Source organism: Cebidichthys violaceus, unplaced genomic scaffold, assembly GCF_023349555.1.
Source record: "Cebidichthys violaceus isolate CVI_PGR_0920_01 unplaced genomic scaffold, fCebVio1.0.p SCAF_19, whole genome shotgun sequence".
NCBI lineage: Eukaryota > Metazoa > Chordata > Actinopteri > Perciformes > Stichaeidae > Cebidichthys > Cebidichthys violaceus.
In genome coordinates this window covers 3,544,409-3,559,369 of record NW_027176361.1, presented here as the reverse complement: position 1 = coordinate 3,559,369, position 14,961 = coordinate 3,544,409, and the positions used below count along the sequence as shown (strand labels likewise).

Below are 14,961 nucleotides of genomic sequence, written 5' to 3'. Positions count from 1 at the left end.
CAGTTGTAGGTCCTGCTGTTGTAAGCGCTGCAGTCGTCTGTGCGGTTGTTGTAGGTCCTGCTGTTGTAGATGCGGCTGTTGTCGATGCGGCTATTGTAAGTGCTTCAGTTGTACGTCCTGCTGTTGTAGGCGCTGCAGTCGTAGGTGCTTCTGTTGTAGGTGCTTCAGTTGTTGTAGGTGCAGGAGTCGTAGGTGCTGCTGTCGTAGGTGCAACTGTTGTCTGTTCAGTAGTTGTAGGTGCGGCTGTAGTAGTTGCCACAGTCGTAGGTACGTCTGTTGTTGTAGGTACAGTAGTTGTAGGTGCTGCTGTTGTATGCGTAACTGTTGTCTGTGCATCAGTTGTAGGTGCGGCTGTTGTAGTTACCACAGTCGTAGGTGCGGCTGTTGTTGTAGGTGCAGGAGTCGTAGGTGCTGCTGTCGTAGGTGCAACTGTTGTCTGTTCAGCAGTTGTAGGTGCGGCTGTTGTAGGTGCAGGAGTCGTAGGTGCTGCTGTTGGAGGTGCTACAGTTGTAGTTGCAGGAGTTGTAGGTGCAGCTGTTGTAGGTGCTACAGTTGTTGTAGTTGAAGGAGTCGTAGGTGCGGTTGTTTTAGGTGCAACTGTTGTCTGTGAAGCAGTTGTAGGTGCGGCTGTTGTAGTTGCCACAGTCGTAGGTGCGGCTGTTGTTGTAGATGCAGGAGTTGTAGGTGCTGCTGTTGTAGGTGCAACTGTTTGTGCAGCAGTTGTAGGTGCGGCTGTTGTAGTTGCCACAGTCGTAGGTGCGGCTGTTGTTGTAGGTGCAGGAGTCGTAGTTGCTGCTGTTGTAGGTGCTACAGTTGTTGTAGATGCAGGAGTTGTAGGTGCTGCTGTTGTAGGTGCGACTGTTGTTTGTGCAGCAGTTGTAGGTGCGGCTGTTGTAGTTGCCACAGTCGTAGGTGCGGCTGTTGTTGTAGGTGCAGGAGTCGTAGTTGCTGCTGTTATAGGTGCTACAGATGTTGTAGTTGCAGGAGTCGTAGGTGCAGCTGTTGTAGGTGCAACGGTAGTTGTAGGTGCTGCAGTCGTAGGTGTTGCTGTTGTAGGTGCTACAGTTGTTGTAGGTGCAGGAGTAGTAGGTGCTGCCGTTGTAGGTGCAACTGTGGTTGTAGGTGCTGCAGTCGTAGGTGCCGCTTTTGTATGTGCAACTGTTGTCTGTGCTGCAGTTATAGGTGCTGCTGTTGTAGTTGCCACAGTCGTAGGTGCAGCTGTTGTTGTAGATGCAGGAGTCGTAGGTGCAACTGTTGTCTGTGCAGCAGTTGTAGGTGCGGCTGTTGTAGTTGCAGCTGTTATCTGTTCAGCAGTTGTAGGTGCGGCTGTTGTAGTTGCCACAGTCGTAGGTACGGCTGTTGTTGTAGGTGCAGGAGTTGTAGGTGCTGCTGTTGTAGGTGCTACAGTTGCTGTAGTTGAAGGAGTCGTAGGTGCAGCTGTTGTAGGTGCAACTGTTGTTGTAAATGCTGCAGTCGTAGGTGCTGCTGTTGTAGGTGCAACTGTTGTCTGTTCTGCAGTTGTAGGTGCGGCTGTTGTAGTTGCCACAGTCGTGGGTACGGCTGTTGTTGTAGGTGCAGAATTCGTAGTTGCGGCTGTTGTATGTGCAACTGTTGTTGTAGGTGTTGCAGTCGTAGGTGCTGCTGTTGTAGGTGCAACTGTTGTCTGTGCAGCAGTTGTAGGTGCGGCTGTTGTAGGTGCAACTGTAGTTGTAGGTGCTGCAGTCGTAGGTGCTGCCGTTGTAGGTGCAACTGTGGTTGTAGGTGCTGCAGTCGCAGGTGCCGCTGTTGTAGCTGCAACTGTTGTCTGTGCAGCAGATGTACGTGCGGCTGTTGTAGTTGCCACAGTCGTAGATGAGGCTGTTGTAGGTGCAGGAGTCGTAGGTGCTGCTGTTGGAGGTGCAACCGTTGTCTCTGCTGCAGTTGTAGGTGCGGCTATTGTTGTAGGTGCAGGAGTCGTAGGTGCTGTTGTTGTAGGTGCAACTGTTGTCTGTGCAGCAGTTGTAGGTGCATCTGTTGAAGGTGCAACTGTAGTTGTAGGTGCTGCAGTCGTAGGTGCTGCTGTTGTAGGTGCTACAGTTGTTGTAGTTGAAGGAGTCGTAGGTGCGGTTGTTGTAGGTGCAACTGTTGTAGGTGCTGCAGTCGAAGGTGCTGCTGTTGTAGGTGCAACTGTTGTTTGTTCTGCTGTTGTAGGTGCGGCTGTTGTAGTTGCCACACTCGTAGGTGCGGCTGTTGTAGTTGCCACAGTTGTAGGTGCGGCTGTTGTTGTAGGTGCAGGAGTCGTAGGTGCTGCTGTTGTAGGTGCTACAGTTGTAGTTGCAGGAGTTGTAGGTGCAGCTGTTGTAGGTGCAACTGTAGTTGTAGGTGCTGCAGTCGTTGGTGCTGCTGTTGTAGGTGCTACAGTTGTTGTAGGTGCAGGAGTCGTAGGTGCTGCTGTCGTAGATGCAACTGTTGTCTGTTCAGTAGTTGTAGGTGCGGCTGTAGTAGTTGCCACAGTCGTAACTACGGCTGTTGTTGTAGGTACAGGAGTCGTAGGTGCTGCTGTTGTATGCGCAACTGTTGTCTGTGCAGCAGTTGTAGGTGCGGTTGTTGTAGTTGCCACAGTCGTAGGTGCGGCTGTTGTTGTAGGTGTAGGAGTCGTAGGTGCTGCTGTCGTAGGTGCAACTGTTGTCTGTTCAGCAGTTGTAGGTGCGGCTGTTGTAGTTACCGCAGTCGTAGGTACGGCTCTTGTTGTCGGTGCAGGAGTCGTAGGTGCTGCTGTTGTAGGTGCTACAGTTGTTGTCGTTGAAGGAGTCGTAGGTGCGGCTGTTGTCAATGCAACTGTTGTTGTAGGTGCTGCAGTCGTAGGTGCTGCTGTTGTAGGTGCAACTGTTGTCTGTTCTGCAGTTGTAGGTGCGGCTGTTGTAGTTGCCACACTCGTAGGTGCGGCTGTTGTTGTAGGTGCAGGTGTAGTAGGTACTGCTTTTGTAGGTGCTACAGTTGTAGTTGCAGGAGTTGTAGGTGCAGCTGTTGTAGGTGCAACTGTAGTTGTAGGTGCTGCAGTCGTAGGTGCTGCAGTCGTAGGTGCTGCTGTTGTAGGTGCTGCAGTTGTTGTAGGTGCAGGAGTCGTAGGTGCTGTTGTTGTAGGTGCAACTGTTGTCTGTGCTGCAGTTGTAGGTGCGGCTGTTGTAGTTGCCACAGTCATAGATGCAGCTGTTGTTGTAGGTGCAGGAGTTGTAGGTGCTGCTGTTGTAGGTGCTACAGTTGTTGTAGTTAAAGGAGTCGTAGGTGCGGCTGTTGTAGGTGCAACTGTTGTTGTAGGTGCTGCAGTCGTAGGTGTTGCTGTTGTAGGTGCTACAGTTGTTGTAGGTGCAGGAGTAGTAGGTGCTGCCGTTGTAGGTGCAACTGTGGTTGTAGGTGCTGCAGTCGTAGGTGCCGCTTTTGTATGTGCAACTGTTGTCTGTGCTGCAGTTATAGGTGCTGCTGTTGTAGTTGCCACAGTCGTAGGTGCAGCTGTTGTTGTAGATGCAGGAGTCGTAGGTGCAACTGTTGTCTGTGCAGCAGTTGTAGGTGCGGCTGTTGTAGTTGCAGCTGTTATCTGTTCAGCAGTTGTAGGTGCGGCTGTTGTAGTTGCCACAGTCGTAGGTACGGCTGTTGTTGTAGGTGCAGGAGTTGTAGGTGCTGCTGTTGTAGGTGCTACAGTTGCTGTAGTTGAAGGAGTCGTAGGTGCAGCTGTTGTAGGTGCAACTGTTGTTGTAAATGCTGCAGTCGTAGGTGCTGCTGTTGTAGGTGCAACTGTTGTCTGTTCTGCAGTTGTAGGTGCGGCTGTTGTAGTTGCCACAGTCGTGGGTACGGCTGTTGTTGTAGGTGCAGAATTCGTAGTTGCGGCTGTTGTATGTGCAACTGTTGTTGTAGGTGTTGCAGTCGTAGGTGCTGCTGTTGTAGGTGCAACTGTTGTCTGTGCAGCAGTTGTAGGTGCGGCTGTTGTAGGTGCAACTGTAGTTGTAGGTGCTGCAGTCGTAGGTGCTGCCGTTGTAGGTGCAACTGTGGTTGTAGGTGCTGCAGTCGCAGGTGCCGCTGTTGTAGCTGCAACTGTTGTCTGTGCAGCAGATGTAGGTGCGGCTGTTGTAGTTGCCACAGTCGTAGATGAGGCTGTTGTAGGTGCAGGAGTCGTAGGTGCTGCTGTTGGAGGTGCAACCGTTGTCTCTGCTGCAGTTGTAGGTGCGGCTATTGTTGTAGGTGCAGGAGTCGTAGGTGCTGTTGTTGTAGGTGCAACTGTTGTCTGTGCAGCAGTTGTAGGTGCATCTGTTGAAGGTGCAACTGTAGTTGTAGGTGCTGCAGTCGTAGGTGCTGCTGTTGTAGGTGCTACAGTTGTTGTAGTTGAAGGAGTCGTAGGTGCGGTTGTTGTAGGTGCAACTGTTGTAGGTGCTGCAGTCGAAGGTGCTGCTGTTGTAGGTGCAACTGTTGTCTGTTCTGCTGTTGTAGGTGCGGCTGTTGTAGTTGCCACACTCGTAGGTGCGGCTGTTGTAGTTGCCACAGTTGTAGGTGCGGCTGTTGTTGTAGGTGCAGGAGTCGTAGGTGCTGCTGTTGTAGGTGCTACAGTTGTAGTTGCAGGAGTTGTAGGTGCAGCTGTTGTAGGTGCAACTGTAGTTGTAGGTGCTGCAGTCGTTGGTGCTGCTGTTGTAGGTGCTACAGTTGTTGTAGGTGCAGGAGTCGTAGGTGCTGCTGTCGTAGATGCAACTGTTGTCTGTTCAGTAGTTGTAGGTGCGGCTGTAGTAGTTGCCACAGTCGTAAGTACGGCTGTTGTTGTAGGTACAGGAGTCGTAGGTGCTGCTGTTGTATGCGCAACTGTTGTCTGTGCAGCAGTTGTAGGTGCGGTTGTTGTACTTGCCACAGTCGTAGGTGCGGCTGTTGTTGTAGGTGTAGGAGTCGTAGGTGCTGCTGTCGTAGGTGCAACTGTTGTCTGTTCAGCAGTTGTAGGTGCGGCTGTTGTAGTTACCGCAGTCGTAGGTACGGCTCTTGTTGTCGGTGCAGGAGTCGTAGGTGCTGCTGTTGTAGGTGCTACAGTTGTTGTCGTTGAAGGAGTCGTAGGTGCGGCTGTTGTCAATGCAACTGTTGTTGTAGGTGCTGCAGTCGTAGGTGCTGCTGTTGTAGGTGCAACTGTTGTCTGTTCTGCAGTTGTAGGTGCGGCTGTTGTAGTTGCCACACTCGTAGGTGCGGCTGTTGTTGTAGGTGCAGGTGTAGTAGGTACTGCTTTTGTAGGTGCTACAGTTGTAGTTGCAGGAGTTGTAGGTGCAGCTGTTGTAGGTGCAACTGTAGTTGTAGGTGCTGCAGTCGTAGGTGCTGCAGTCGTAGGTGCTGCTGTTGTAGGTGCTGCAGTTGTTGTAGGTGCAGGAGTCGTAGGTGCTGTTGTTGTAGGTGCAACTGTTGTCTGTGCTGCAGTTGTAGGTGCGGCTGTTGTAGTTGCCACAGTCATAGATGCAGCTGTTGTTGTAGGTGCAGGAGTTGTAGGTGCTGCTGTTGTAGGTGCTACAGTTGTTGTAGTTAAAGGAGTCGTAGGTGCGGCTGTTGTAGGTGCAACTGTTGTTGTAGGTGCTGCAGTCGTGGGTGCTGCTGTTGTAGGTGCAACTGTTGTCTGTGCAGCAGTTGTAGGTGCGGCTGTTGTAGTTGCCACAGTCGTAGGTGCGGATGTAGTTGTAGTTGCTGCAGTCGTAGGTGCTGCTGTTGTTGTAGATGCAGGAGTTGTAGGTGCTGCTGTTGTAGGTGCGACTGTTGTTTGTGCAGCAGTTGTAGGTGCGGTTGTTGTAGTTGCCACAGTCGTAGGTGCGGCTGTTGTTGTAGGTGCAGGAGTCGTAGTTGCTGCTGTTGTAGGTGCTACAGTTGTTGTAGTTGCAGGAGTCGTAGGTGCAGCTGTTTTAGGTGCGACTGTTGTTTGTGCAGCAGTTGTAGGTGCGGCTGTTGTAGATGCAGGAGTTGTAGGTGCTGCTGTTGTAGGTGCTACAGTTGTAGTTGCAGGAGTCTTAGGTGCAGCTGTTGTAGGTGCAACGGTAGTTGTAGGTGCTGCAGTCGTAGGTGCTGCTGTTGTAGGTGCTACAGTTGTTGTAGGAGCAGGAGTCGTAGGTGCTGCTGTCGTAGGTGCAACTGTTGTCTGTTCAGTAGTTGTAGGTGCGGCTGTTGTAGTTGCCACAGTCGTAGGTACGGCTGTTGTTTTAGGTGCAGGAGTCGTAGGTGCTGCTGTTGTTGGTGCAACTGTTGTCTGTGCAGCAGTTGTAGGTGCGGCTGTTGTAGTTGCCAACATCTTTGGTGCGCCTGTAGTTGTAGTTGCTGCAGTTGTAGGTGCTGCTGTTGTAGGTGCAACCGTTGTCTGTGCTGCTGTTGTAGGTGCGGCTGTTGTAGTTGCCACAGTCGTAGGTGGGGCTGTTGTTGTAGGTACAGGAGTCGTAGGTGCAGCTGTTGTAGGTGCAACTGTAGGTGTAGGTGCTGCAATCGTAGGTGCTGCAGTCGTAGGTGCCGCTGTTGTAGGTGCAACTGTTGTCTGTGCTGCAGTTGTAGGTGCGGCTGTTGTAGGTGCTACAGTTGTAGTTGCAGGAGTTGTAGGTGCAGCTGTTGTAGGTGCAACTGTTGTCTGTTCAGTAGTTGTAGGTGGGGCTGTTGTAGGTGCTACAGTTGTTGTAGTTGAAGGAGTTGTAGGTTCAACTGTTGTTGTAGGTGCTGCAGACGTAGGTGCTCTTGTTGTAGGTGCGGCTGTTGTAGTTGCCACAGTCGTAGGTGCGGATGTAGTTGTAGTTGCTGCAGTCGTAGGTGCTGCTGTTGTAGGTGCAACCGTTGTCTGTGCTGCAGTTGTAGGTGCGGCTGTTGTAGTTGCCACAGTCGTAGGTGCGGCTGTTGTTGAAGGTGCAGGAGTCGTAGGTGCTGCTGTTGTAGGTGCTACAGATGTAGTTGCAGGAGTTGTAGGTGCGGCTGTTGTAGTTGCCACAGACGTAGGTGCGGCTGTTGTTGTAGGTGCAGGAGTCGTAGTTGCTGCTGTTGTATGAGCTACAGTTGTTGTACTTGCAGGAGTCGTAGGTGCAGCTGTTGTAGGTTCAGCATTTGTAGGTGCGGCTGTTGTATTTGCCACAGTTGTCTGTCCGGCTGTTGTAGGTCCTGCTGTTGTAGGTGCGGCTGCTGTCGGTGCTGTTGTTGTAAGTGCTTCAGTTGTAGGTCCTGCTGTTGTAGATGCTGCAGTCGTTTGTTCGGCTGTTGTAGGTCTCACTGTTGTAGGTGCGGCTGTTGTCGGTGCGGCTATTGTAGGTCCTGCAGTTGTAGGTTCTGCTGTTGTAGTTGCTGCAGTCGTAGGTGCTGCTGTTGTAGGTGCAGCAGTTGTCGGTGCTTCAGTTGTAAGTGCGTCAGTTGTAGGTGCTGCAGTCATAAGTGCTGCTGTTGTGGGTGCAGCAGTCATTTCTGTTGCAGCTGGTGTTGATGAAGCTATTTTTAAATTTAAAAAGATTACTAAAACACAGTTTACCTTTATTAACTAATTGTGATTCACAGGTGATGCTGGACTCTGATCTCTATGTTGTAAAATAAACATTAGATGAGATGCAGCCAATCTGTTTAACATCATTCAGCTTACCTATTATCATCAGGGATATTGCTATAATCCGTCCCAAATCCATCCTTTTTCTCTTGAATCTCTACAAGTTGAACAATGCAGGGACTTAGTCACAGAGGCAGCATGTTGAAAGCTCAATAGAATACTTTTTAAGTTGCACACAGTATTCAACCTGCAAATGAATGTAAAGTACTTTAAGCTTTTCTAACTCAAGGTACACACAATATTCAAAGATAAACGTTTTTTATGCAAGAACAGCTATAAAACAGTATGTGTCCACCTGACAATAATCCTTATTCTGAACCATATAGATTATATACTTTGAGACAAAGGATAAAATGCAATATAAGTTCAATACATGTTTTTTTAATCCTTATTTAATAATATGATGCTAGTGTTTTTGTATCTAAAACAGTCAGTAAAGAAGAAAATGCATTTGCCATAAATGAAGGAAGAAAATAAATGAATAGTGCTTTTAATTGGGGAAAAACTTGAATATCAGACAAAGAGAAATGTTAACTATATTGCGTGAAAATCACTAATTATAATGTTGAAAATATGGTAATGACAAATAATGTGTAAAGCAATGAAATGCATGAACATTTCATAAAAATAGAGAAATAGAGGTTATTATTACGATGTATTGGGACTATGAATAAATAAACATACAAATATTAAAACAGACACACACATACTCTCTCTCTTTCTCTCTCTTTCTCACACAAGCAGAGTGTATATATGTACAGAAATTTGCATATTGACTTAAAAATGTACTTACCGAAAATGAAAAGATAAGAGATGAAAATTTCCAAATTCTCCTTTCTATCTGCTTTTGATGTTTAAAACTATTTCAATGTCAATTGTTTGAGTCCACTTCACATCTGGGATAATGCAACCCTTTCACCATACAGTATGTGACGGTCCACATCTATTCAGGCCTTTATATGGATACGGTTTAAAGGCTGAAGACGTGGGTCATTGCAACATTGTCTAGATATGTTGATACACCTCCACAATGACAAAAACAAACAATGTGCCACATGCGGTCTGCTATCAATTCATCAGTGTCTTGGTTTAGTATTTCACATTTCCTCCTTTTAGCCTCTTAAACCTGCTTTCCACTTACGTAAGTAGAACGAAGTACTACCAACGTGACAGTCACTTTGAACAAAGAAATCAATTTAGATACATTTGAAGAATTATATAATGACACAATACAGTAACAGTACAAAATAATAATGTTCATATTGACACACCAAAAGAAAAGCATCTTAGCTTTGTTTCCTAATATTCTTCTGAATAAGTGACAGTTCATTGCATCAATATGTTCCAGTATGAAATCGCTATATTTATTAATGGTGAATATAAACTGGTAATTTTCTTCCAACCTGAATGTCGGTGGAAAATACCAAATTTTTAATGTTAATGATTGCAGGATATTTTTCTAATAATGACAAGTAAACTGCAGCTGCTTAGGCTTTCTATAGGCTTAACCATGTTAAATTTTTTTAGGCAGCCTTCGAACATCTTGCCGGGGACGGCAGATGAAAACTAGCCTCTCTGGCTAACTCTGGCTCACCTACAGTTTCACTGTTGATTGGTGTGCATTGTCCCTGCAAAAATAAATAAACAAACAAACTTTTAAAGAAGTTTTTAATACCATTCAATGTACTTCAAAACCAGTTTCATGATCACACTGCTGAAAGTATGATGTAAGATTTTTTTAGTACTCCCCAGCAGTATCTAATACATTTTTATGATAAAACTAATTTAATTAACTTGACCTTGACCTGGATAAGCAACATAAAATGGATTTATGAATTAATGACGAATTTATTGAAGCTTTTGACAAAATTGACACCTGCCCATTGATTATGATTAAATTAACTTCCGAAATACTGTAGGTCACAGTAGCACCAATGTTTTCTCCAGTTTGATGGGGCTGACTGAAAAGCTACACAAAGGGATTGAAGTGTGTGACGTCAAGCAGTTCACAATCAGATTTTTTTTCTTTATCACAAATATTATTAGCTACAACCAACAAGAAAAAATAATCAAGTTAAAAATAATAGTTTTGTCAATGAAATGTAAGACTTTTTGATGCCTCCTTAGGCTTAGAAGATAATTCAGTGCTCTTTAAGACTTTTCAAGGCCTGGAGATACCCAGTTATACTGATGTTTGAAAATACAAACATTCACAAGTGGATTGAGTATTTCTGCTGTCTAAATTTGAGACACATCCAGTGATTTGTTTGTCATGAAAAATATTTTATATCCTTTCTACACTGGCAATGCAGGTTAAAACTGAACATGTTAGCTAAAACTACAGGTTTGTCTGGTTTATGTTTATGGTCTTAACTTAAATAATGGTTTCATTTCAGTTTAGCATTTTTGTTTCAACGTGAGCTTACATTATGCCACAGCATAATTAATATCCAGTGACCATCTGTCCTGCTACTCTATTTTAAGGTTTATTATCAGGATGCATTTCATTTTCAGTGACGTCTTTGGCTACATAGTCTATATAGTCTGCGAGAGGTCCCGGGTCCAAATCCCGGACGAGCCCCCACTTATGTTACGGCCTATATAGTGTGCCTAGGGGTACACAAGAAGTAACATAAAAAAGTGATGAAAAACCTTGGCACAAAAGTTTAACAAAAACCAAGAGGATAATATAGCTGCAATTAGTTACATTTATTTAACAGGATAGATGAACAAAACCAAACCAACTAAAAAAGGAAGCATGGCCATCAGGGTCTCAAAGGCCAAAACAATAAACAAAAACCCCCACGCTAACTGGAAAAGAAGAGGTCAGCTGGCCTACTGAAAACAAACAGAACAACAATACTGAACTCCCTAACTAGTCACAAAAACAGGAGAAAACTTTACAAAATAAAAAGGCAGAGAACCCCTAGAAAGCTTCCATTAAGTTTGAACACCAGGTATGGCAGCACAAATGCTCTTGGTAGCAGCAACAGCAAACCCACAGCTCCACGTGCCAAGAGTGAACAAACGGGGGAGAAAGAACACTGGATCTGGGAGTTGATATGTGGGTTGATATGCAGCTCCACTGATGAAATGAGGACTCTCAGGTGTGGGCGCTTCAGTGATCACCAAGGGGCGTGGCAGGCCTGAAAGACAAACAGAGCTCTCTTCTAGAAAAGAGGCATCGTTAAGTCAGGGGGCGTAACACCTGTGTTGTTTTTTAATTACACTTCCTCGTGATCACCTTTCCATTGAACGGAGTTCACAATCCATGTTGATTCATTGCAGATTAGTTTTGTCTCGTATTTCCAAAACTGCACCATAACAATTCTAGTGAAAAGAAAAAAAACTCAAGAAACTACGATACAAGTCAAAACTTATATAATATAGGTTTGCTCCTCAGTCTGTTACTGTGAGTTAACTTATTGTAGTTTTTCATAATTTAGACTGAAGACAATATTCCTATGACTCAACGGCAAAAATATACCCACAGCAATGATGAATTTAAAGCATGCCCTTACAGTACTTGATGCATTAGGTATGTTGTGTTGGGAGTACAATCTGCTAATAAGATGTAGGCAAAAATGTTTTTTTAAATGATACTGTTGCTAATTGTGGAACATGCTTTGTGTTATACTATATATTTGTGTTTTTTTCTTAACTTCTGGCATCTGAGGTAAAATCTATCAGTACCTGGGAAGTAATTAGTTTGTTAAAGAGAGCAGGAAGAGCAGAATCAAACATTGGAAATAGAAATATGTTGCATTCTGCTGTGGATTTATAATGTTTTATGTCATATGTGGAAAAAGTCCTGATATTAAGCTCTAGAAACATAAAATTGAAGACACTGGTGTTGTGGTTTTCTTTAAATTTATTTGGAAGTTTTAGTGAATACAAAGGAACATAGAACAATTGGGGAAATATAACAGATACAACAACAAAATCAATTACACTTAATTAAACTTATATGTAGGAAATAAAATAGGAGTTTCAAGAGTTCTTATAAAGATTTAAAATCACTTTGAGAAGTGTGTTTATCATTATGTTTGTGTAATTTCTCCATTAGTAAGACCAGCTGTAAAGAGAAAATAAAATATTTTTCCAATCTGTTGCTTTTTAAACTATAAATGTCCTTATCATGTAGTTTGAATATGTTTTCCTTATGCTCAGTATCTATCCAGAACATGTGTGTGTAAATACAATAAAAGAGCAGATCACAAATATCTTTTTTCTAATCCAAAGAAGTCACAAGAGTATTCAATATACAGTTCAAACCTCTCTAACAAATTGTTAATCTCTCTGTTGCAAAATTCTCAAAGAAATCAGACTCTCAGGCAACTGAAAAAAAGACTTTTTGACCCTGTAATTATTACCTCGATTATTTTTTATAAATTTTACAAGAAATTATCATTTCAGTGCTTTTACTTTAAAATATCACCTTTTACTTAATGTGTTACTTGGTGTTTGTTTGTAATTATGTATAAATGTTATCATTCACACCAAGTAATATCTACTAAACTACTATATTGAATGTGCAACATGACACAACAAAGTAAAATGTACTTGGGTAATACGAGTGAAACCTGGCAACCTATAGCGCGTACTCAGGGGGTGACGTCAGAGGAGATTTAGCGCTCTTTTCTTCAGCGAGACAACGGAACAGCAGAACCTGGACAAAGACGGCTGAGTTTCACCTGAGGAGAGAAACTTAATGGACGGGAGCCATTAGGGTAGGTAATATGTTTAATTAATGTTCTACGTTGCTGTTGAGCCTTCGGTCAAGTCAAATTAGTCCGGTTAAGTGAAGCCCACTTCTGCCACACAGGTGCTGTGCTGTGCTGAGTCAAGCACACAACGCGCTTTCCCTCGGACATCCTCAAGTGCAGCCGAGGTCCAATGAGGAGCAGCAACAAGCACACTCTGGTCATGAGCTAACAAATATCCCTTATGTGGTGGAATTAGCGACTTTAGAGCGAGTCAAATGCACTTATCATTTAGTCATTTTGTCACTTTCATATTCTGACATTTTTACAGTAATTTATATTTCTTTCATCAGTTTTAATCTGGTCTCTTATGTCTCTATCTATCCAATGCGGTGTCCTTGATGATGAAGGCTATGGACATGAAACAAGGTGCCAGTACTGTGTTGAGTTTGTGTCAAAGATCAACATGACCAGGCCTGCTGTGTATCTCAGTATTAACCTTATGTTGACTTGTTTATGTGCTGTTTTTTTGTGTGGGGATAAAACATGCTATCCATATGAAGATTTAAGCCAAATTCAGATTTAATGTTGTGTTCATGTTTTAACATAATTTCTCTATATATTTCACAGAATATTAAAGGACGTTGACTCTCAGCAAGTTGACCTCAACAGTTGACACAAGGTGTGGTGGAAAAAAAATCCCATACCCGCTTTGCATGAGTCTTCTAATGCTGAAATACATAATACCAAAAACCAAGTTGTCTTTTAAGTATTTATTCTCTGCGCAGAGAAGGTTCAATCATCACAACAGAATGCGTACAGTCTCAGTGAGGAAGAACCTCGAAAAAAGTGAACAAGCTTTCTTTATACAGAATGAGCAAAGGTGGGGGCCGATGGCTGATGTTACAGACGTTTCGGTCTCAGACTTTTGGTCTCAGACTGATAGGAACAACAAGTGAAAACAAACGGCCAGCAACCAAAACAAGCGGCCCAAAGGCCTTGGCATGGAACATTCTCATACAACACAGTTAGTTATCTATGTGAACAGGCAAGGGAGAATTATTCTTTTGCACAACAGAGACACGGTGAAGTTCAACAAAGTCCAGAGCAAAATGACTTATGCATGAATACAATATACTGAGTAGAAATATATACTACGTAAAAAAATACCATTACAATCCTCCCCTTGATCATTACATTAGATCACTATAATAGTACAGTTGTGGTCAAAAGTTTACATACACTTGTAAAGAACATAATGTCATGGCTCTCTTGAGTTTCCAGTTATTTCTACAACTCTGATTTTTCTCTGATAGAGTGATTGGAACAGATACTTCTTTGTCACAAAAAACATTCAAGTTTGGTTCTTTCATGACTTTATTATGGGTTAACAGAAAAAGTGATCAAATCTGCTGGGTCAAAAATATACATACAGCAGTGCTAATATTTGGTTACATGTCCCTTGGCCATTTTCACTTCAATTAGGCGCTTTTGGTAGCCATCCACAAGCTTCTGGCAAGCTTCTCGTTGAATCTTTGACCACTCCTCTTGACAGAATTGGTGCAGTTCAGTTAAATTTGATGGCTTTCTGACATGGACTTGTTTCTTCAGCATTGTCCACATGTTCTCAATGGGATTTAAGTCAGGACTTTGGGAAGGCCATTCTAAAACCCTAATTCTAGCCTGATTTAGCCATTCCATTACCACTTTTGATGTGTGTTTGGGGTCATTGTCCTGTTGGAACACCCAACTGCGCCCAAGACCCAACCTTCGGGCTGATGATTTTAGGTTATCTTGAAGAATTTGAAGGTAATCCTCCTTCTTCATTATCCCATTTACTCTCTGTAAAGCACCAGTTCCATTGGCAGCAAAACAGCCCCACAGCATAATACTACCACCACCGTGCTTGACGGTAGGCATGGTGTTCTTGGGGTTAAAGGCCTCACCTTTTCTCCTCCAAACATATTGCTGGGCATTGTGGCCAAACAGCTTGATTTTTGTTTCGTCTGACCACAGAATTTTCCTCCAGAAGGTCTTATCTTTGTCCACGTGATCAGCAGCAAACTTCAGTCGAGCCTTAAGGTGCCGCTTTTGGAGCGAGGGCTTCCTTCTTGCACGGCAGCCTCTCAGTCCATGGAGATGCAAAACACGCTTGACTGTGGACACTGACACCTGTGTTCCAGCAGCTTCTAATTCTTGGCAGATCTGCTTTTTGGTGGTTCTCGGTTGACTCTTCACCCTCCTGACCAATTTTCTCTCAGCAGCAGGTGATAGCTTGCGTTTTCTTCCTGATCGTGGCAGTGACAAAACAGTGCCATGCACTTTATACTTACAAACAATTGTTTGCACTGTTGCTCTTGGGACCTGCAGCTGCTTTGAAATGGCTCCAAGTGACTTTCCTGACTTGTTGAAGTCAATGATTCGCTTTTTCAGATCCATGCTGAGCTCCTTTGACTTTCCCATTGTAGCGTTTGTGGGCGTTTGTATCCAATGAGCCCTATTTAAATGGCCTCAGAGAAGTCATCGGCTGTATCTCACAATGTAGCTCATAATCACTCACAAGAAGTTAAGAGGCCATGCTATGAAGCTCATTTCATTGACACAACTTTCTAAGTCACCAAAATTGCTAATTCATGTTGCTGTATGTATATTTTTGACCCAGCAGATTTTGTCACTTTTTCTGTTAACCCATAATAAAGTCATGAA

General features: G+C 44.1%; 2 protein-coding genes across 2 annotated transcripts; both read right to left on the bottom strand.

The window, feature by feature from the left end:
- Positions 1-4,630: 4,630 nt before the first annotated feature.
- LOC137874825 (hepatitis A virus cellular receptor 1-like) lies at positions 4,631-5,218 on the bottom strand (the record flags this gene model as incomplete). The annotated part of the gene is made up of 1 exon (XM_068713793.1): positions 4,631-5,218. A coding segment is annotated over one exon (588 nt), but the record flags the coding sequence as incomplete, so codon positions are not given.
- Positions 5,219-5,593: 375 nt separating this feature from the next.
- LOC137874791 (salivary glue protein Sgs-3-like) lies at positions 5,594-6,196 on the bottom strand (the record flags this gene model as incomplete). The annotated part of the gene is made up of 1 exon (XM_068713759.1): positions 5,594-6,196. A coding segment is annotated over one exon (603 nt), but the record flags the coding sequence as incomplete, so codon positions are not given.
- Between the last annotated feature and the right edge of the window lie 8,765 nt (positions 6,197-14,961).